Source organism: Pelobates fuscus, chromosome 4, assembly GCF_036172605.1.
Source record: "Pelobates fuscus isolate aPelFus1 chromosome 4, aPelFus1.pri, whole genome shotgun sequence".
NCBI classification, from domain to species: Eukaryota; Metazoa; Chordata; class Amphibia; order Anura; family Pelobatidae; genus Pelobates; species Pelobates fuscus.
This window is the reverse complement of record NC_086320.1, coordinates 264,149,729-264,174,469: the sequence shown is the minus strand read 5'-3', so window position 1 is coordinate 264,174,469 and position 24,741 is coordinate 264,149,729. Positions and strand designations below refer to the sequence as shown.

Genomic DNA, 24,741 nt, shown 5'->3' with positions numbered 1-24,741 from the left:
CTGACTATTATTCAGAGCATTGTGATAGAGCAGACAATGAGATAAATATCTGATTATAGTTATAGGGTAGAGCCAGAGAGACATTATTTGTGTCAATAAAAATATATCTAAATTAGAGGTATAAAACTGTTTTAGTCCTAGACTGACTTTGGGAATGTAGTCACATGTATGAAATATATCCCTTGTGTATTGTGATGGAAGCTAAAGACTGCAAATTTACAATTTCTATTACCAATTTAGCACTCCTGTGCCAAGATATTTTAGGTAGCTTCTCACAATTGGAGTTATCCATTCTCTCTGAAAATGCAAGTTCTCTCAATATAAGGGACTTTTTTTTTTTACCCCTTCTGCCAAGTTCTGTGTGGGAATTTTACCCATGCTCCCAGCAACAGGTGTTTGGGAAATATTTCTAAATTCTATATCCTAAAAAAACAGGTAGACTGAATATCCCTGTACCCTTAGACTTAGAGCTACAGAAAAATTGGTAATTTAGCAACCAATGGAAATTAAATGATTACAATTCTAAACACCCTGAGTTTCAGAATGCCATAGTATAAGGCTTTGTTTGATTGTTTTTGTTTTGTGCACAGGCTTTTAACCCCTTAAGGATGGATGCAATTGCAATTGCAAATGTTCTGTCCAAAACAAAACCTAGAATTTGAGCTCTGTCTGTTGAATCATAATGAAGTATACCCACACTTGTTGTATATCATTTTGTTCATCAAATATTTATTTATGAAACATTATGTAATATGTAATTTTCCAAGTTCTGCGTGGCATTTTAACTGTAAAAGTCATAATTATGTTAGCTTTTTCTGCAATAAAACACACAAGTGTATGCTGTGATGTTCCACGAGTACAACAATGCCCCCTATGTACAAGTTTCAGAGTGTTACAGGGTCAAATAAAGAGCTTGCTCATTTCCATTTTTACACATTAAAATCTACCAGACTGGTTTACTGAGCCTATGTTGTCTTTGAAGTCCATATGGCAGCCCATGAATGAAAATTACCCCCTTACCATTTGTGAAATTAGACAACCCAGGGTATTCAAAATGAGAGAGCCGCTTATTCACTAACCTTGGCAGTTTCCATAATAATATAATTATCATTATATGTTTTACTACTCTAAAACACTCATATTTGTGTTCAGCAATGTCTCACGAGTACAACAGTAACCCCCATGTGTAGGTTTTATGGGGTTTTGAAAAGTTACAGGGTCAAATATAGAGCCTGCAGACTTTTTGCCAGGGTTGTCCAGCACATCCCTCAATATATATTTGATAAATCACATTATTATTATTATTATTTAAAAACAATACATAAATATACATGTAGAATTTAAATATATATACACACCTATTTTGATATGTATAAATGCCGTTTGGCCTGTAATTGTGGGAGGGGCTTAAGATTATACACTTACCTATATAAGGTACACCCCTTACCTGGCTCCATACCGTTCGAGGTCAGCATCTGAATGATATCCACTTCCGGTTCATCCAGACGCCATTTTCGGAATACCTTTTGCTCCACGAGGTCTTCTACTTTGAGCTGTGTCCAGGAATCCAGCCGCATGCTTTTCTTCAGTCCATCTTCGCAGATAGCGTCCAGTGACTCAAAAAAACGTAAGTCGACCTACCCGTTACGCCAGGCATCAGTCCCACGGCATCATTCTCGGGTCATGTCATCACTTTTCACTCGTCTACTTTTCATTCTTACTGTGGCATGTTTCGTGCACTTCTATTCGGTTAAATCACATTGTCTAAGCATTACTTGCTCCGTTCAGGCATTGGCAAACTCCCGAACGGGAAACTGTTTTGTGTCATTGCCTATCATAGGTTCACTTTTCCTGTCATACCAGGCTCACGTTTTTCTTTCGTCCAATTATCTCCCGAACGGGAACCCAGGTTGTCATATCCTGGGCATTATAACTGCTTATGTTCGTGCGGTCAAATTCCCCGACCGGGATCACTGTTTTTTTCCATTGCCTGTTATACCAAGCTAGTAATTTTCGTATATCTGTAAGCTCACGAACGGGCACTGCGTTCAGTTTTCTGTCACTACACAAACTATTACGCTAGGGCATAGCTCACGAACGGCGTTTCATCATGTCTACACTGACCCCTTCAGGTCACTCCGGGTATCACAGGTTAAACTTACATCATGAGTCAAGGGATTTTACCATCACTTAAGCTTACTGACCCTTACTGGTCAATGGCCATAACAGCGGTTTCACATAGCACATAATAATTTTCCTACCAATATAATTACACATAATGTTTTAACAATAGCCAGTCACTTTTAATTTTTACATGTAACTCGTACTTATTTTCATGATCACATATACAGAGAACACTGCTCACAACACTATTCTCCCTAGAAGGGGGACATACGGCATACAATTGTCAGAACACTTTTTTTCTTCTAAAAACATGTTCATGCTGCACATATAAGTGTTAAGAGTGGTACATATTCAGTTATCCATTATCACATACGGTGGTTAAAGCAGTTTATAGGTTACGGTCCTTTGCTTTTATTTTTACATACTTCACATATTTGGATAAACTTGGTATTTTCTATATCCATTATGTCATATGTTGTTTTATTCATTTAGGTTACAGGTACTACTAAACCTATATGGATTTCAGTTTCAATACCATACTACCAGGTACGTACACCTGCTCACGTAGTATTCATATCCTTTTTTTCCCTAAAATAGTTAGATAGGGTACTGGCAATTAGGGATTTTAGGATCCAATAGGTATTGTCCTTTCCTTGCATTACGCTGTTCGGTTAGTGGTCTCGTGAGGCCAACACCCCACCTCACACTCTGAGGCATACACCTATCTGGCCACATGTGAGTTAGCCACCTCGCATTGTATCATAAAGAGGGCCTCACCTGTCACTCCCTTTTCTTATTTTTCTGGTTACAGTCACAGAGAGGCCAAAATCCTGCTACTACGTTTGGTGGCCAAAAAAATCCCCTCGCGCCAACGCATAGTTAGAGCCTCTCAAGCCACTTGGCAACTAGCAGGGCCTCACCAGTCACCAAAACCAAGCTTTAATTGTTTCGCCTCACGGCTTAGTTAGCAAGCCAGTACAAGACCCCTGTGGTTCACATAATAATTTCTATCTTCATTGTTATTTAAGTATGTCTCAAGAAGGTGGCGAAGAATTATCTCTTCCTAGCACCCTGGCTAGATTTGACACACCTTAACGTAGAGGAGAAGTTGCTAGTCCAGCATCAATCAGATCCTGGACAATCCCACGCATTACCACCGAGCTAAGGAAGCGACAAATCCCCTACCCGGCCACAGCAAGGAAAGTGTAACTATTCAAACTTCTCCGCACATCAACAGATAACATAGAGGTGGGGGAATGCCCCAGCAACACTAACTCGGGTGACATACAGGCTATGCTAGCCTCACTCATGAACTCCATGAGTAAAGTAAATGACAGACTGGCAAACCTCGAGTCGGTCACCACAACCCTCACAAAGGCTGGGCCTACCGCTAGTGTACAACCCACACCAACCAAACTTCGGTTAGCTGGGTTAATCAACTCTTCCGACACTCAGGACATTAACCCTGCACATATGATCCCAGCGCATATTAAAAAAGATATCCTGGAAGGTAAAGATGTCAACTTAGCATCTCTGCTAATTGCCTCCCAGGATATTGTGGAAAACAAAACGTATATGTATGATGATGTATCTGTGGTGGTCAGATCCAGGGATTGCAGGTTAAACCGGAAACTGACCATCCCTGAGTTTGTTTTGGCATTTGGGATATATAGAGATGTGATTTGTGCAGTGTACCCTTACAGAAGGGAAGAATTCAATTTGTATATGCACAAGCTGGTAGACCTAGGAAACAAGTATGGTGGTTCAGCTTTTTATGACTATCATAGGTCATTTTCAACCAAAGTGTCTGGCACTCTCTCCCAATTCGGCAACAGAATCAACTGGAGCAGGCGGGATACGATTTTCTGCAGACACTTTGCAGATCTTAAAACACCAGCTTGTGCATCCCGCTCTTCCACTGCACACACAACAAATTTTTGTCCTAGCACAGCAGACGATCACTCTCGGGATCCAAGCACTAGCACCTCTGGCAGAATGGAGAGAACTACCAGAGCCAAACTACCATATATACTCGAGTATAAGTCTAGTTTTTCCGCACATTTTTTGTGCTGAAAAACCCCCACTCGACTTATACTTGAGTCAATGTCTGTATTATGGCAACTTACATTGCCATAATACAGACCAGGGCCGCCGGGCTCATTACAAGCCCGGCGGTCCTGTTGGGGGCTGGCAGGAAGAGTTTACTTACCTTTCCTGCAGCTCCCTTCTCCTGCGTTCTGGTCAGCTCCCCTGTAAATCTCGCAAGAGCCGCGGCGTCAGAGCGTTGCCACGGGTTACCGTGGCAACGCTCCGCGCGGTACGCATACCGCGAGACTTACAGGGGAGCTGACCGGAATGCAGGAGAAGGGAGCTGACAGGGGCTGCAGGAAAGATAAGTAAACGCTTCATGCCAGCCCCCCTCCTGCACATTACACACCATTGGACCACCAGGGACAAAAAAAAATGTAAATAATAAAAAAATAATAAAATAAAATAAATGTAATAAAAAAAATATTAAAATAAAAAATAATTATAATATTAAAATAAAAAATTTGAATATTTAAATAAAAAAATTTAAAATAATAAAAATGCCCTCCTCCCACACACTACACACACTCATACAAACACACACTCTGCATTCACACAAACAGACAGTGTGTGTTTGTATGAGTGTGTGTGTGTGTATATAATGCAGAGTGTGTGTGTGTTTGTATGAGTGTGTGTGTAATGCAGAGTGTGTGTTTGTATGAGTGTGTGTGTATATAATTATAAAAATCACAGAATTTCATAGCCCCAAGTTTTACCCTCGACTTATCCACGAGGTATAGCATATTTCACAATTGTTGGTCACAAAACTGCACTCGACTTATACATGAGATCGACTTATACACGAGTATATACGGTAGGTTGTCCCATCATATTTTTTGGCAAATCCCAGATTTGCAATAATTTTAACGTGGGTACGTGTAGCATGCAGACTATTGCATATATGTTATAAATGTTTCAGGGCACATGCAAAAACCATGTGCCCCAATAAAATGTACCCAAAACCGTACTTAACGTCTGTCAACATTCATGCTTTTTTTTAGCACTACTGACACATCACCCTTCCAGACATTTAGAAGATTTTCTTATATCTGGATTTTCGGAGGGGTTCCATACAGGCATCATACATATGCCCTCAGGGTATCTAGAATGCCCTAACTTGCAGTCAATACAACAGAACCCCACCATTTACTGAATGGCGCACAAACCCCATTGGGATTGTCACAGAAAAATCTTCCCTCAAACAAAGACGTATCATAGATTTATCGGCACCTCACACCTCTGCTACCCCAAGTCTCAACTCCCTCAATCCCTTCGAGGAGTTTTCCCTACAATATGCCACCATAGAACATTCCATTACAGCTATCACCCAAGCAGGGGTCGGAGCCTGGTTAAGCAAGACAGACACCAACCAATGCTTTCAAACTGCAACCAATCCACCCTACACTCTGGCATTTACATGGCATCAAATGGGCAGACAATTACTATTTCTTCTCCTGCTTAACCTTTGGGTCAAAGAGTAGCCCCAAAATCTATGACACATTTCCTAAAACACTTTGCAGATGTCCCACAGTCATACATTATCGAGATAACTTTTTGTTGGTCGAAGAAAACACTTTTCCCCCCAGAAGCCTAAAGGAAATGATTAGTCTGTTCGACCACTTGCTTGTCCCAGTATCCCCCAAGAAAACTGTAGGACCAGACACTATCATTACATTCCTGGGCATACAACTTGACTCTGCATCCATGCAAGCAAGCTTACCACAAGAGAAAATAGCAAACATTCTGAACAGCATCAATCACTACATCATGCTGGGTACTTGCAACCACAAGGAACTACAATCTCTTCTAGGTTCCTTAAACTTTGCCATGCGCATCATACCACAAGGTCGGGCATTCATATCCAGACTTCTTTGTCTTTTTCCACACTTCTGACATGACGACCATAGACTGTCCCTAGATATTCAAGCCACAGCAAACCTGCACATGTGGAAGAAATTCTTAACCACATGGAATGGTAAAAGCTTGTTCCTCCCAGGATTGTATATGGTTGGTGCAACGTCTACCACGGGTTTCGCAGCAATCTTTGGGGGCGAATGGCTTTGGGGTAGTTGGCCTGAAGAAGTCCAGGATTTGGAAGGTTTTTTCACTACCTCAGCTCTTTTTGAGATCTACCCTATTGTATCAGCTGCTGTGGCATGAGGGCATTCATGGTCAGAGTCATCAGTTCGTTGCTACTCAGACAACCAGGCCCAATGTCATATCATCAACAAGGGCCGCTCATCATCTCTAACGATCATGAGATTTCTCAGGAAACTCACTTGGTTGGCCGCATGTCACAATTTCTTCTTGGTTTGCTTTCATGTGCCAGGAATTCGTAACATAGCCGCTGACAGTTTGTCTCGATTAAATTTTAAGGCATTTCATCAAGCACTTCCTTCAGCCGCTCAAGCAGCCACAGGCACTCCTTTGTTCCAGCAACTAAACATGGATTAGACTTAATTATGCAACACCGCAGGGATCTGTCCGAATTAGCACTATCATCCAATACTCGCAGGACATACAACAGAGCCTTCACATTGTTTAAAAGATTTCTATTAGAACACGACATATCCCAACCTTTTGTCATGACGTCTATCCTGGGTTTCGCTTCTTTTTGCCATCTTAAACTACAACTATCTTACAACACCATTAAATTATATTTGACAGGCATTCAACACCACATGCTATCCCTATTACCTAATAACCATAGCTTTATATCATCATATCAGATAAAGAACATACTCAGAGGCATTCAGAAATTGGTTCCCCCACGTACCTCTCAGAGATTACCTATAGATAACAAACTTTTCGAATCCCTATCCGACCTATTAGATTTAAAACCATTTAATTCTACCACCAATTCGGTCATTAAAGCAGCCATGTACATAGCCTTCTACGGTTTCCTCAGGCCAAGAGAGTTCACTACCATCACCACCACTCAGACAGTTGTCTGCAACGATCCCACCTACGCAAACACATGGACCATTACATACTGGCTCTACCACAGTCCAAAACAAGTCAACACGCACCACGAGTAGAAATCACTTATTATCCAACCCACAATAAATGGTGTCCAGTTGCAGTCCTAGATTCCTACCATCAATATCCTACCTCACTATCATCACAACATTTATTTGCACTAAAAGGCTCTGTACTTACTACCGCTACTTTCATGAGATATATCAGATCCCTGTTAACCATGCTAGGTCTCAACCCTTCTATCTACTCGGGTCACTCCTTCCGTATAGGGGCGGCCTCCACAGTCTCCAGCGCCAACATACCAGTACATATTATCAAATCACTGGGGCGATGGAAATCTTCCGCTTACACAAGTTACATACCCAAACCAGTACTGGAAATAAATGCATTTAAGGAAATGTCTTTTTAATTTCTATGTATTGTTGACTGAATTAAATCTTTGATTATTCACTTTTGCCCTCTTTATTTACAGGCCTACCGTATCGTCGGTCCCGGCACACCACAACCGCCTTGCTCTTTTATACTATCCTACGCTTATACTGGAACCTTACTCCATATACGGCTATTTGCCCCTAACACATATATATATATATATATAATTTCATTCCAAGTGTATTTTGATATTAATATATCATTTAGTAAAACTAATTATAGTAAACCTTTTCAATTATTTCAGTTTTGGGAGATCTGCCTGACAACCCAGGCAGTCCCCTTGCAGGTACCAGTCATGTGATGATGATGATGACATCGTGATCACATGGCATGGAAGGCCTACTTGTCAGCCAGTTCACTCGATCGGGAACGCTTTGGAAGGTAAGTACTGCGACTCCCTACAGGGCTGCAACACAATCCTTAGGGCATACTATGCGGCCTTAACAGTGGTAAGGCCCTCCATGGCATAATACACCCAAACGCGATACTGGATTAATATACTTTTTTGATTGTTTTATTTATTTATCGTTTTTAACCATTACATGAAAAATTAAGGCACATTAATTTTTATCATTGCAGTCCTGATATCTGAGCTGTCAAGTATAATTAAATATGTTAATATACTATTTAAACAAATGGATTATAATATTATTTGTATTGTAGGCTGCTAATTTGGTGACCTATATGATCATCTATTTGCATACTTCTAAAATCTAAAGACCAGTTAGTAGTCTAAATTGTAAGATAATTTGGCGTGGCCTGGAGCTCAAGCGCAGCGGTCGCATGTTGGAGTAGCTCCGTGCTACCACGGCCTAAATTTAGCGGAACGAGCACCTGAAAAGCGGAAGAAACTGCACCCACGACGATGTCACAGACTAAGGGTCGCAGGCAGACTGAAAAGAGTGACAAAAGTAACTTTTTTACCGCTCGAAATGCCCAAGGGAAAATGCCGGCGAGACCGGAGGAATCCCAAGATGGCGCCCACGATGAAACCTCTGTACTGCAGGGACAAACAAAAACGGAAGGGCCCGCAACCCAAAGCATGATTCAAAAAATGCTGGACGATATGTACCAAAAGTTACAACTTACCCTCCACACATCACTTAACGAAATCAAGTCTGAGATCCGTGATCTGGGCACACGCACGTCGTCATTGGAAGACAAGATGGCGGACCACGCTGAAGCCTATAATGTCATGCGGGCTGAAATGAACGAAATGCAAGACACAATGGTGGCCTATGAGAACAAGCTGGCAGACATGGAAGATAGATCCAGACGAAACAACCTGCGCCTGAGAGGGATTGCTGAAACGGTCAGCACAGCAGATCTGCACGCATACCTACAGGGGCTGTTTAAACTCCTTATCCCAGACATACACCAAGACATGCTCCTTCTAGACAGGTATCATAGAGTCCCTAAACCGAGGTTTCTTACGTCTGAAGAGCCTAGAGACACCCTAGTGAGACTCCACTACTTCCATGTAAAGGAAGATATCATGAGGGCAAACAGACAACGCCCGAACCTACCACCACCCTACCAAGGGATTACAATATATGCAGACATATCGGCGGCAACGCTGAAAAAACGTAAATCCTTCGTAAACATCACAGAGAGCCTGAGGCAACATAAGAAGCCATACAGATGGGGATTCCCAGTTAAACTATTGGTCATGCACGAAGGCAAGATGACAGCAATCACGTCTCCTGAAGCGGGAATTCAAGCATTGAAAGATTGGGGCCTACCACTGCCGAAGACACCACCCCAAGCCACCGGACGGACCACGCTACCTCCCGAATGGAAGAAGATAACCAGAAACAGATAAGGCTGTAGCCCGCACCCTAGAAATGTGGCAAGTACCGCATAGAGACATTGGGACTGGGCCTCTAAAGGGAAACTGTGCCCGCCAAGGGGCCCAAGGTCGGTAAAAGCACATGATTTTAAGGTTACACCCCTAACCAACAAGGTAAAACCGGGGACCTGGGGGCAACAAAATGGACTTTCCAGGGGACTCCTAATGTTACTGTTAACGTTAAAGCTAAAGGTAATTTTCATGTCTAAGGTCACAGGTGCGATCACCATCGTTCCACCCAATACAGGCCGTAAGACCGTTGTGGACAGGCATGGAAGAAAGAAACTTCCTACCCCACAGTGCCAAAGTTAGGCACCAAGCCATTACCATGGCAGTATGTTTAGTTTTATTTGTTTATGTTCATCTGTTAGACCACCATGTTTTTCAATGTATACATTCATTGCAGGTACCACCTCACACCTCAATACCCCCCATAGCTCCACTTTCTGACAGGAATAGCCCCAGACATTGCAAGCGTAATAGGGAGTGGACACCATGTTCGAGGAAGCTGGCAATGGTGTCCATCCCAACAATAGATAGCACTAACACGCCACAAATCGTAATCCGACTTTACAATCCCCCATGAAAATATATTCCCATAATACAAAAGGGCTTAACCACCCAGCGAAGCGTGGGCTGCTTCGAAAAGATTTGCAACAACTAAAACCCGACATAGTGTGCCTACAAGAAACCCACTTCAAAGCCAATGCACATTCACCTCTATTCCGACAAGACTACCCCCACCAATTCCATGCCACGTACTCAAACAAATCGAAAGGGGCATCAATACTTATAAGTAGGGATGTGGCGTTCACATTAATTTGTTCGGAGGTAGACCCAGAGGGCAGATATGCTATGGTGGTGGGGACATTTAATGGGGTCGTATATTCAATAGCGAGTGTGTATGCCCCGAACAAGGAACAACGAAACTTCCTCTACAAGGTGTTCAAAAAACTGTCGTCTATAAGCCAAGGCATAGGGGTGGTTTGTGGCGACTTTAATCATGTACTAGACCCTCTGATAGACACCACTGGACCGCATACACCAGCCAGACTGAAACCGCTTAAGAGACAAGGCAGGGCAATACAGAAACTGCTCCAAGACAGCCATTATTATGATGTGTGGCGAGCATTACATGTGGGAGAAAGGGGGTATACATTTTTATCCACTGTGCACAACACCTACTCACGCATAGACGGCATATGGATTACAGGCCAACATCTGGAGCAAGTCAGGGACTGTTATATAGCTCAATTAACATGGTCGGATTATGCGCCAGTGGTGGCAACATTGACAGACTTATACGACTCCACACATAGAAGTCCTTGGAGACTAAACGCGTCGCTTCTTACAGACAGCAAATTCGGGAAAACACTAGAAACAGAGCTCGCCCAGTACTTTGCAGAAAACGATACGGGAGATGTATCCCAAAGCACACTGTGGCAAGCACACAAATCAGTAGCCAGAGGCCTATTGATTAAAAGAGCATCATATTTAAAAAGGTTAGCACAAACACAGATGCGGCTATGGCAAAGGGAGCTACAAGACCTTAACACCCAAAACCAACAAGCCCCCTCACAGGAACTAAAAAAGCGCATTATGGAGATAACCCAAGCCATACACACAAAAGCTATAGAAAGGACAGGGCTACACCTGCAAAAACTAAAAGCCAACCAATATTCTCAGGGCAATAAAGCAGGCAAACTAACAGCTAACCTCCTCAAAACGAAGCAAGCACAACAGAAAATAGCTTACTTAACATCGTCAGAGGGACACAAAATAACAGCACCTAAAGATATAAGTAACACATTTGCAAAATACTATGCCACCTTGTACAACCTATCAGAGGATGCGAACACACACCAACCCACCCCTCAAGAAATTAGTTCTTACCTACAAGACATACCCTTGCCAACATTCACACTGCAACAACAACAGATACTCACGGCTAGCATAACTACCAAGGAAGTAGAAGAAGCTATCACACTACTACCACTGGGTAAGGCACCAGGCCCGGACGGTTTCGCAAACTGCTACTACAAACAGTTCGCTCCCATCCTAACGCCTCACCTAACAAAAGCGTTTAACGAGGCTACAGCAACACAACAGTTACCGGCCGAATCCCTGCTTGCACATATCATTACACTTCCAAAACCGGGCAAACCACCCACATGCCCTCAAAACTTCCGCCCAATATCCTTGCTCAACACTGATGCCAAGCTGTATGCAAAGATCTACGCAAGGCGATTGAGTGGAATGCTAACACAGATCATCCATACAGACCAAGTAGGGTTCATAAAGAATAGACAAGGGAGTGACAATACGAGAAAGGTACTTAACATTGTTCACAGTATCCAAAAGCTAAAAGTGGGAGGAGTGCTGGTGTCTTTAGACGCAGAAAAAGCCTTCGACCGACTGGGATGGGAGTTCCTAGAGCAGGTCCTTAGGAAATTTGGGGTACGTGAGGGATTCATCTCAGCAGTCAAGGCTCTATACCACACGCCAACAGCGAGGGTCATCAATGCAGGTTTTGTCTCGGAACCTCTCAAAATCACAAACGGCTCCCGACAAGGTTGCCCGCTATCGCCCCTACTTTACGTAATGGCCCTAGAACCCCTAGCAGCAGCAATTAGACAACATTCCTCCATTCATGGGGTAACAATAGGAGATAAAGAATACAAGGCGAGTCTATTCGCGGACGACGTCCTTCTGACCCTGACACAGCCCCACATATCACTTCCCAACCTCATGGCTACCATCACGGAGTATGGGAAACACTCCTACTACAAGTTAAATGTCACAAAGACACAAGCGATGGGGATGGGGATGCCGAAGGAAACACTAGCTAGACTTAAAAGCGCCTTTCCATTTGATTGGCGTGGGGATTACTTAACATATCTGGGCATACGCATCCCACCAAGTACTGACAAACTACTAGAACTCAATTACACCAAACTTCTGATGGAAACAGCAGCCACACTGGGATCATGGGAAGGGAAATATCTATCATGGGTAGGAAGAATTACTGCGCTAAAAATGATGCTGCTCCCAAAACTCCAATATCTCCTGAGAACCCTCCCCATAAAACTGCCACTTGCGTATCTAACCTCCTTCCAGAGACTGATAACCAGATATGTGTGGGCGAACAAAAAACCTAGGGTAGCCAACAGAACACTACAAATACCACTTAGAAATGGGGGATTAGGCATGCCAAATGTACAGGCCTACTATAGGGCGGCCCAACTGTCAGCAATTAAAGTAGCCACGGCGGGAGGGGAGGCTCCACAGTGGACAACGATAGAATCACACTGGACACAATGTACATCCCTCAAAGAACTATTATGGCTTCCACAAAAACTCCGACCCCGACACATACTCCCATTAGCAACCACCCAACTAACACTGCAACTCTGGGACGAAAATAGGAAGCGGGAAGGGACAGAGGGGACACTCTCTGGGGACGCCCCGATCTAATGCATAGCAATAGGGATCCCGACGTTTGATGCAAAAAAAATGGTCAGAAAGGGGCTGCTCTACGATTGCCCACATGTACCAGGGGGACCAACTAATGCACTTCCCAGACCTCCAAGCTAGATATGGCATATCCAACAATGCGCTATTTTCATATTTACAGCTGAAATCCTTCCTCACAGGGTTACCGATAAACCACCAAGGGTCAGCCGCTAAACAATCTATAGAACATCTATGCCTCACTAGTAAACCCCCCAAAAAAACAATCTCCAAGATCTATAACATGCTCATAGATGACAAGTCAGACCCAGACATGACATTCCAAAAGACATGGCATACAGAATTGGGGCAAGACTAGATGAAGAACAGTGGCAAAGGGCGTTTGCAATACACAAAGGTAACACACGATGCACATCGCATCTAGAAACTATCAGGAAACTGCAATACAGGTGGTACAGGGTACCCGAACAATTAGCTAGGATTTATCCGAACACTCCAAATGTATGCTGGAGATGCGGGGCAGAAAAGGGTACAATGAGCCACATCTGGTGGTCATGCAAGGTGCTTAGGGACTACTGGGGAATGGTAGAGGAAATAGCTAAGGATCTAATGGGCAGGGAATGGAAACTATCCATCCAACAATGCATACTATTCATGCTACCACAGGCAATGACCAGAGTTGAGGAGGCTCTGCTGTTCCACTTACTGATAGCAGCGGTGACATTAATAGCTAGATCGTGGAGGTCACCATTACCTCCAACCAGGGAAGCTCTCATGCAGCAAGTATCACTGAACTGGCAATACGAAAAAATGCAAACACGCATATCGGAATCAAAAAACACATAGGGCCAGCTGGCGAGAGATGGGCAGAGTATAGTAGGGGAAACAAGGTAAAGGACCGAGATGTGTCTTATAAGAATGGAGGGACAAATGGCTAAAGGTGAAAGAGGGAAGGGGGAAGCATGGAGGCGCTCACTAGATGGCACAATGCTAACGTAGATGAAAACCCCAACTAACACGAGAACCCTTAAGACCGGAGGGCGTACTATTACGTCCTTTTAAAAGCGGCTCTAAACGCCGCAGGGCGTAATAGTACGCCCTCCGGTTTTTAGTAACTTACCCGGTCGCCGGCGGTCCCACGCCAGCGATCGCGGTTTGGGGGACTCCCAGGGAGCCCCCCCCGCGGCACATCTTCCTCCTCCGGTCCCTCCCGGTCATGTGAGAGTGAGGTCCTTGCGAGGACCTCACAATCACATGGCCGGTATAGCTGGCTGCAGCAATGCCAGCAGGGGGACCAACTGTAATGACAGTTGGTCCCCCTGCTGGCTGAAATCAAATAAAATAAATGTTAAATAAGTGTAAAAAAAAAAATTTATACTTAGATCATATATATATATATATATATATTATATATATATGATCTAAGTATATATATACACATATACATACACACACATACACCGTCTAGGTGTATTTTAATATTAATATATATATATTAATATCAAATTACACGTAGACTGATACTGATTAAATATATATATAATTATTGTTATATATATATTTATAAATAATATAAAAAAAATATGTAAATACGTAAAAAAATAAAATAAAAAAAATAATTAAAAATAAAATATTAAAAACATATATAGATGTGTTTTATTTCGTTCTAACTGTATTGTGATATTAATATATATATATATTTATATCAAAATACACGTAGAACGAAATAATATATATATCTATATACATAAATATATACGTATATATCACTATATATATACCTATATATAAATAAAAATATTAAAAGAAAAAAAAAAAAATATATATATATATATATATATATATATATATACGTATATATACACATATGTATATATATACATATATTAATTCTACACATATATTTATGTAATAATTTTACATAATTAGGTATCCTAATTAATTATTACAATTAGCGGGACCTGCCTGACAACCCATGCCGAAAGTATAGGGAATTTAATTTGCTAGCACTATATTTAACCCTATAACTTTCCAAGACACCATAAAACCTGTACATGGGGGGTACTGTTTTACTCGGGAGACTTCGCTGGACACAAATATTAGTGTTTCAAAACAGTAAAATGTATTACAACCATGATATCGCCAGTAAAAGTGAAGTTTTTTGCATTTTTCACGCACAAACAGCACTTACAGGGACAATATTATTGCTGCAATACTTTTTACTGTTTTGAAACACAAATATTTGTGTTCAGCGAAGTCTCCTGAGTACAACAGTACCCCTCATGTACAGGTTTTATGGTGTTTTCAAAAATTACAGCGTCAAATATAAGGCTTGTGTTTAATTTTTTTCACATTAAAATTCGCCAGATTGCTTACGTTGCCTTTATGACCCTATGGTAGCCCAAGAATGAAAATTACCCCTATGATGGCATACCATTTGCAATAGTAGACAACCAAAGGTATTGCAAATGGGGTATGTCCAGTCTTTTTTAGTAGCCACTTAGTCACAAACACTGGCCAAAATTGGCGTTTTTTTGCATTTTTCACACACAAACAAATACGAACGCTAACTTTGGCCAGTGTTTGTGACCAAATGGCTACTAAAAAAGACTGGACATCGCTTATTTGCAATACCTTGGGTCGTCTACTATTGCAAATGGCATGCCATTATGGGTGTAAATTTATTTCCTGGGCTACTATACAGTCTCAAAGGCAACGTAACCAATCTGGCGAATTTCAATTTCAAATGTAACACGCTATATTTGACCCTGTAACTTCCCAAAACACCATAAAACCTGTACATAGGGGGTACTGTTTTACACGTGAGACTTTACTGAATACAAATATGTGTATTTTATTGCAGTAAAAGCAAACAGTATTATGACATTGACAGTTAAAATGTCATGTAGAACGAAAAAAATCAAAAAAAATCTTATTTTCTCCCATTTTTTTCATATTAAATTATGTTTCATAGCTAAATATTTGATATTAAATGAAAGCCCTGTTTCCCCTGAATAAAATTATATATAATAAGGGGGGGGTGCATTTAATATGAAAGAGGTGAATTACGGTTGGACAGACATATAGCGCAAATGCCAGGTTTTGTTTACGTTTTGTTTCGTTCACAACTTGTACATTTGGCTGCGGTGTTAAGGGGTTAAGGAAAAGGGCACAGACCATAACAACAGGAACAAGGAGAGATAGCAGCTAGCCACCACACCAATCAGAAAACGCCGCAAAACGATCATAAGGGGCATGGAATGGTGATGATACTGTAATATTGTATTATTGTATAATGTTAATGTATAACAATTCGAAATGACGGGGCAAGATATGGCAACACTCTAACCCTAACCATTTTCCCTTTCTGTACCTATGTAATGAGTGTAGTATGAAAGTATTACTTTACAATGTAACTGAACAACACTTTTGATTACCATGGCATGGTATGTCACCAATTTGACCCCAATCCCTTTTTATTTTCTGTACCCTGAGTTCTTTTCTTTTGAGAAAATATTTGAAACAATAAAAATTGTCAAATTGAAAAAAAAATTGTAAGATCATTTTACATCAGACAAAATAGCAGTTTCTCTTAGCTGATAACAATAGTTGTGTTGTGTTTCTTCTGCATACTTAAGGATTTGTACATACATATAGGCAGCTGTAGGCATCAGTTGATTCTAAGAATCATTTTGTGGAAACTGTTGTGGTAGCAACAGATGTTAACTGGTCCATCGAGAGGAGGTGTTTACATTCGATCTTGCCTTTAAGTTTCCCAGCAAAAGCAAACTGCCAAGCCACTGTACATCCCCTAATAAACTAAGGTTTGAATTAATGGTTCTAGGAAGGAAGTGATGAAATATGTGTTTATGTTTTGTTTTTTCACTTCAAACAATGTGTTTCTAATCAAGCTTTGCATATGCTTCTTAATAACAAGATATACCAGTAGAATGGGGTGTAAATATCTGTTTCTACAATTTAGACGGCCATGTGCAAAACTTTGCGATCTATATTTAATACATAATTTTTTGAAGTTGGATATTTTAATTTATTTTAATTTTTTATTTGCTACAACACAAACTATTAAGGCCATAATTACTTAGTGAAATATTATAACCAGCACCTGTTTGGCCTTTAGGGGAAAAATACTAAGTATTAAGTATGCTTTAGGAATTTGCAACATTGTAGCATATAGAAAGTGTCAAAATGATGAATCTACAGTGGTCTGCTTCTACATGCATCACGACTTTTAGCAGAAATTCAAATGTAGCTAGCAAAAATGGTGACTTTTATCGTTTTCCCAAGTTTTATTATTTTTGGTATTTATATAATAGCACCATCTTTACAATTTTTTATAAAGGTTATAAGCTCCTGCTCAAATGAGCTTACAATCTATGAGAATATGAGGTAGGGGGATGTATCTTACTAGATCTCATGCCCAGGGCCACTTACTGGTAAGGTCGTCTGACCAGTATTCCCAGTTCTAAGACAGTGATGTTACCGCCGCTGTAACCAGCTAATATACAAGTCGTTTTTGTTTGTTTTTTCTGTATCTATGCGTTTTTTTACTTGAAACATATAGTAAATAGCCTCCAGGTTGATGATGGTGGGTTTTTTTTTTTTGGTTTTTTTTCAAGTCTTGATTCAAAATGTAAAATGTCAATAGCTAAGTGTAACCTATATAGTCATGTTATGTTGTCACAATTGCAGAGGAAAAACTAAATAAAAAGAATCTTTAATATTATTATTAAAGACCATATTCTATGAATTATAATAGCCATAAACGAGTGAATGCATTTTTATTATTTTTCTATTTTTTAGAGTCCGATGAAGAGGTGGAAGAAAAACAGGACATAGAAAAACCTTTAGTGTAACAAAAATGTGATTCCAAAGGTAAGTAGGTGCATGATGTAGAAAGTAGAATATTATGGGGACAAACCACAAAACCTTGACTGTTAAATTCATTTATAGACTAGACATTTAATTCACTGTTTTCTAATTATCTCAGAGTTCCCAAGTTGTTATGAATTGTGCATCTATTTGCATCACAGCCTCAGATAATGTGGAAATGTTGCAATGTTGCTGTGCAAACCCACAGAGTATTGCTGAAAATCTGTAAAGTGGTTTGGTCTGTACACATTATATCTACCTCCTCTCCCCCTCCCCCCCCCCCCCCCATTTAGTTTGTCTTCATTTAAAAGTACATAAATAAAAGCATGAATGCATTGCATATCACTTTGTTTCCTGTGCTCTTTAGCACGTTAACCTGTGTATGCACAATGTAATTGACCAGTGCATGTGAGTGAGAATAACATTGCATAACAGAATATTGGTAATCTACCAGCATCCATCATGATTGGCAAATAAAACAGAAACTTGCTTTAGCTCCTCCCATTGTCAAAGATCATATGGTACCCAAGAACTAGTAGGTTCTGTTTTATCTTGTGTATATATAAAATGAAATTAGGTAAATTTAAAAACCAAAAACAAGGGACAAAAAAGGATGAAATAAAATAAAGTTAAAATCCCACTTTATAGGCAAAATCTCTATTGAATCAGAAGTGGTTAATTTTCATGAGCCCCTACAAATTAATCCTAAATAGGAATTATATGGGGTAGGAGGCAGCACTCTCCATTCATTTTATGTTCCCTGTGCTTTAATTAGAATGTGATTTTTGAAGTGGTAATGTTTGCTTGCTTGCAGCCTTACTGAAGCATCATACTTGAGATTACTGTATTGTATCTGGTGGACTACTGCAAACAGGAAGCAAAACAAATTAAAGCCATACTGATGCACCACACAAATTATTCCGCCGTAGCAGTTGGAATTGGAAGAGGACTGCCACTGAGTAGTCAGTAGTGACTAAATATTTTTGTCTGCATTGAATCATAATTTAATATGTTCTATGAGATTGTTCTATAAATTAGAGTGAAACTATGTGAAACATACCTTAGCAGTCCATGTAATCTGTTTCTCTCCTGAGAGTCCAGTGCCTTCATGTTTATTGACTATGAGAAGACTACTGACTTTGATATGGACAAGACTGACTACTATGTCTTCTAATAAATAATGTGAAGCTGTTGGATTTTTTTTAACTAAAATTAAAATGCTGCCATCTGTGCAGTTTGCATACCTGAAATGAATCTATGTATAAAGCAAACTGAGGTGAAGCTATTTTTTTTCTTTTTTTTTTTTACTTGCTATCATCCCTGGAATGTCTGGCCTTTGATCTTGGAATTCTTTATTTATTTTTATCAGGATGAGGCAATCTATAAAGGAAATTAGTGAGAAGAATGTGCAAGCTTTAGTATTTTTCTTGCAGACCTACGTGAATGCTGGTTCCTACATGACTGTTACTGCAGTTCTTCTATACTTGGCAACCACATGAATTCAGATCTTTGTCTCTAAATAGTCAGTATCAGTAGCTTTGATGGGCTATAATAAAGTAACTCCTAGTTATGTTTGGGTTTCTTTCCACCTAATAATGTGAGTGGATCTTTTCAATTACTCTCTCTCTCTCTAGCCCATCTTTGCTGATTTAGGAATGCACTTTATATGTGGTGTGACAGTGGACCATGAGAACTGCATTTTAGTATTGATTAGCAAAGTATAGATTAAAATTAGATAAAACTCTACTTGTTAGATGCATAGTCAATCTTAAAAAAAAAATGTTTAGTACAGTCTCCATCTTCTTGGAAGGGGTTCTATGAAATAGATACTTAAGACTAAAGGATCACTATGACATTAAGAATACAAATATCTATTCCTAATGCTACCGTGCCCTAATCACCATTTAGGTGACTTGGACAGCGCTGCCAGGGTTAAAAATGGTAATTTACTTATCTTTTCTTCCTTGAAGTCTCCTTGATGAACTCCGCATAGGAAAGCATTAGGAAGCTTGTGTGCATGCATGGCAAAACGCTGCGGTACACCTATCAGATGGTGGCCTCTCTGGGTTTTATTCTGCTATTTCATAGAAAAGCCTCTAGTGATCGTCAGTATGGCAGCCGTTTAAGGCTGGTTAACGTTGCCATGAAAACATTAGCATTTCTGAACTCCTTTTAGAACACTTTAGTCGATACAACCACAGAGACAGCAAAAATGTTGCATTAAAAATAGAGCATTGTTTTTAATATACTTGCTTCCCTGCAGACCCCATAAATGTGTCATTTGTTATTTTCATTCTTATTTACATAAATTGTGAAATATCTTTTCTAAAGTGTGTGTTACTTTACTGAAGATTTGAAAGCGTATGCAAATTTTCATACAGTCTGTTTACATTGTATGTGTAAATTTGGTGGGCCAGATGTCTGTGCTTTGAGTGGTCCACACTTTGGTATTCACAGCAGAAGAAAATTGTAAGTTTAATATGTTTTTGTAGGTTATATGCAGTTTTTCCAAAAATGCTTACTTGGCACTCCTTATGTAAATATAAGGCAAATAATCTGGTCAGGCAAGAAAAGCATCTGGCTATATGAACATTGAGATCAAAGGTATTGCCCCAGTTATGGCAGCTATCTTCTGGACTAAACTTGTCAACACTCTATATTTTAATTCATTTTTTTGTTGATTCAAAACTGACTGTTCCAAAGAAAAATACATTGTTTCAAATATTCTATACCGTTAGTTAAACATTTGTAATTTGTTTTGTTTGTGTAACTTGAAAAAAACGATTGTGTTTTTGTTTTGTAACTGTTTGTCCTACATTGTATTGCTATCTTTGTAAGAAGAGAGTTGGTTTTCAGAGTATAGATGAAGCAGACACAGGGAAATTGTGACATGGGTCTTAGAAATACTTGAATTGTTTTTAAATGAGACTGATTCTGTGTTTGAATGTCCATATTTTAAGGATGGCATTTAAGAAATCTATTAAAGTCTGTGCTCTGTTATTTTTGTAACATACATGAATGACAAAGGGCTTGATGTTTATTAAACTCTAATTCACCCTGCTCAGTTTTGCTGTTGAACAACTTTTATACGAAGCATATCATTCCCTCAGCTTTCAGTAAATTTTTATATACAGGGTATTTGCAGATAATGTATCAACCACTAATTTTAAGATCCCATATGGTACTAATCTATCTGTATAACATGCATAGTTTGTTTAATACATAGATTCACACATTTATTGATGGTGACTGTACATCTTTTACACAAAGTTTCTGTCCTATCTATACCTCGACAAGCATTTTGTATAATGCAAGGTATATAATCAAAGATATTACTTTGCTGCTTACCATTGACTCTATGATGTATATTATAATGTATGCAGTATTGCTAATGAAATTAACCTGCTAGTGGCAACATATTATAACAGTTACTTTTTTCCCCATTTGTTTTCTGGAAAGTTGAATTTCTCGTGCAAATTATTGGTTCCATATAATGGTTTAAATGTATATTATATGTACATATCTATATGTAAGTTATACGATTAAATGAATAATGAAATGCTTTATAAATGAGCTGTTAAAATTATACTGTGTGTATAAAACTTATTAAAGAAATACAGTTCATTGAAACACTTCTGTTAAAACACACACAATGCATGTGTCTGAAGGTAGTACATATAAATGTTTTATAAACATATGGGAGAAAAAAAGCTCAATGGTGTTTGCAGGAACCAACTTAGAATATATTAAATTTACAGTATATTACTATAAGCGGATCTGTTATTGTTTGATGGTCAGGGCTGGATTAAGAGCCCAGTTGGCCTGGTGCTGACAATTATGATGGGGCCTAATTACAAAATCTTATCGACCAAAAACACTAAAACAGTCATACCTCGCAAGCGTTATGTATCTGGTGGAGTTGGTGTTGGAGGGAAACTCAAAGGATTCAGCTATAAGAAAACACATACTCTAATTTATGCTTTCATCTTTCAATAAATCCATACCAACAGCAGTGTCCAGTGAAGCAGGAAGCCAATGGGCGGGGTAAAAGAGTAGGCCACTGATGCAAATCATATGACCAGAACTGCCAAAAGGGGCGAACATGCCCAAAAAGGGGGTATGTCTGTCCAAAGAATTGGAAGGCCAGCCTGGCACCAGTGTCCCTATGCATCAGTGTCTGTGTCCCCATTTCTCCCAGTGTCCCCATGTCTCAGTGTGTTCCATGTCACTAGGATATTAGGGGACACAGAGACATGGGGACACAGAGACACAGGACTGGGAGACATGGGGGCACTGAGATACTTGGGGAGACTGGGAGACATGAGGGCACTTGTGGATACAGACATGGGGACACTGAGAAAAATGGAGACATGGGGACACAGACATTTGAGGACACTGGGAGAAATGGGGTCACAGACACTAGGGACACAGAGACATAGGGACGCAAACACTGGGAGACATGGGGACACAGATATGGGGACACAGACACTGGGAGACATGGGGACACTAAGGACACTGGCTGGGAGACATAGGGACACTGGGAGACATGGGGACACAGACACTGGCTGAGAGACATGTGGACACTGGGAGACATGGGGACACAGACATTTGGGAACACTGGGAGCCATGGGGACACTGGCTGGGAGGCATGAGACATGGAGACACTGTGTCCCTAGTGTCTCCATGTCCCAATGTGTCTACCTATGTCTCACAGCGTCCCCATGTCTCACAGTGTCCCCTAGTGTCTCAGTGTCCCCATGTGTCTCAGTGTCCCCATATCTTCCAGTGTCCCCTAGTGTCTCAGTGTCACCGTGTCTCCCTGATGCCTTTCCCCTCATCCCTCACTTCCCTGAGCTGTAGTCTGTCTCTGCAGGCTGGGAGCTGCTGTCTGAACTCTCTGTGCTGTGTAGCTGCCCCCCTGCGTATCAGTAAGTAGAGAGGCAGGGAGGGATATGCTGTAAGTTCCGATCCCTGCCTCTCTCCATACACAGTGACCCCTACTGGCCGGTGCTGGTATTGCAGCGTAATCTCCATTTACATTGAGAAAAATATTTGCATTTGTATTGCCGGTATTACTGCAATACCATCACGGCCAGGCAGCCTAAAATACAGGCTGTGCCTTAAAATACCAGTCAGGTGGCAAACCTAAGAGTAGTGTGTAAAAAAAATAAATAAATAAAAATAAAGTTTACATTTTTTTTTTTTTTTTTTTTAAATGGGCCTATTCCATGGGCCTGGGCCTGGAGCTGCAGCTCCATCAGCCCCTATGTTAATCCGGCCCTGTTGATGGTACAGCCCCCAGCTTCTCTATAGCCCACAACCCCTGACAACCATTTCTAGTCCCGAGAGCAGTGCGGCTTACCTTTTCCAATATTGTGCCAGTCCTGCTGGATTTTCTCTCACGGCGTCGTCATCTTTGTGTTCTTAAGATGGTAGTGCCAGGAATCCTATACTCTGCCCTCCCTTGGGCGTGAGTGTCAAATGACACGCACACCCAAGGCCTCCAATGGGCCTGTGCTGACTCTCGCTACTAGCCGAAGTGGCACAATACTGGAAGGAGGTGATCACAACCATTGACAATGACTGCAAAGCGTGAATAACGTTTGTCATCAGTTATGCGTAATGAAAGAAAAAAAACAACCAAAAAACAGGGTGTGGGTTTGGAACAAGCCAGCATAAAAAAAAAAGTGACTGATCTGCTTTAAATATTCAACTTTGATTTATACAAGAAAGGTTCATCACTGTTAGTTCATCCCTTGAATGTTTTCTTTCTGTGGATTTCTTTAGACAAATTGGCATATAGGTTGCTTTGTAGAGCCAAAATGAAAATATCAGCCTTGTTTTACTTTTAACTTATCTCCCGTGCTTTAGAAGCCAAATCAGGTTTATTCATTAAACAGTCAATACTCAGGATGGATCTGCAAATTTTAGACAATAACTGCTGAAAACATAGGTTACTTTTTCCAATCCAGCAATACTCTCCAATTTGTGTTTAGTGAATGACCGTGAACATTTTGAATTTTTTTTTTCATTTGTAATCACAATTCTAAGATATTTTAATAACCCTTGTGAATTTAAGAACTATGCTATCTCTATGGTACCTACTTTAGTATATTACATTTAAATGATTTTACTATTAAAACTTGAGCAACACTGATGCAGTCTATAGTTCAACTCGGATATTATTAAAACACACCAGGTTTTGAAGCCCAGGTGGAGAAAATGCTAAATAGAACTGATTGTCTTCCAAACATTGAGTTTCCAGATCATAATTTAGTGAATAAACACAGTGTTTATCCTCTAGTAATCTATTGTGTGTGTGTGTGTGTGTGTGTGTGTGTGTATATATAATATAATATATTTCTTATTTTGTCTGTTAGTCAGATATACATCTCTACTATTCTCCTAAAATAGATGTTACATCTCTGTGTACATAGTGATTTTTTTTTTCTAATGGTTTCCTGTGTGTGGCTTGGTTAATAATGGTAAATAACTGTTCCACTCCCACACACCTCTGTGCACGCTATTAAAAGCACCGCAGCATATATTTGTGGCTTATGTCATCATTTAAAGGAAAACCGGTTTGCAGTGAGGCTCTAGCAATTATGCACAAACATACATGGACATGCCCATATGTATTTCCTATATGAGATGCACTCTTTAATTTGTATATATGTTTTGCATATATACATAGTAGATGTGTGTGCATTGGACAAATTTGGTTTAGTTGATCATACAGTCATTTCAGGAAAAACAATTAAGAAGAACCAAAAGGGCTCAAAAGTGGCACATCAATGTACTGCAAAATTTAAATATTACATATACATTTTGCAGTACACTGATGGGTGCCATCCGGTTTGCACGTCAAGTTAAAAGAAGCAACCAACAGAGGGGGAAAAAAAGAGGAG

At 40.2% G+C, this 24,741-nt stretch overlaps 1 protein-coding gene across 2 annotated transcripts in view; it reads left to right on the top strand.

Moving 5' to 3' along the window:
• The window catches only part of STARD3NL (STARD3 N-terminal like), a 70,126-nt gene extending 48,707 nt beyond the window's left edge, over positions 1-21,419 (top strand). For both annotated transcript variants that reach the window (XM_063452084.1, XM_063452083.1), the window contains 2 exons: positions 17,765-17,836; positions 18,648-21,419. In XM_063452084.1, coding sequence (XP_063308154.1) covers positions 17,765-17,817 — 53 coding nt within the window. In that variant the 3' untranslated portion in view covers positions 17,818-17,836; positions 18,648-21,419. The remainder of the gene's footprint in view (positions 1-17,764; positions 17,837-18,647) is intronic.
• Positions 21,420-24,741: the final 3,322 nt, after the last annotated feature.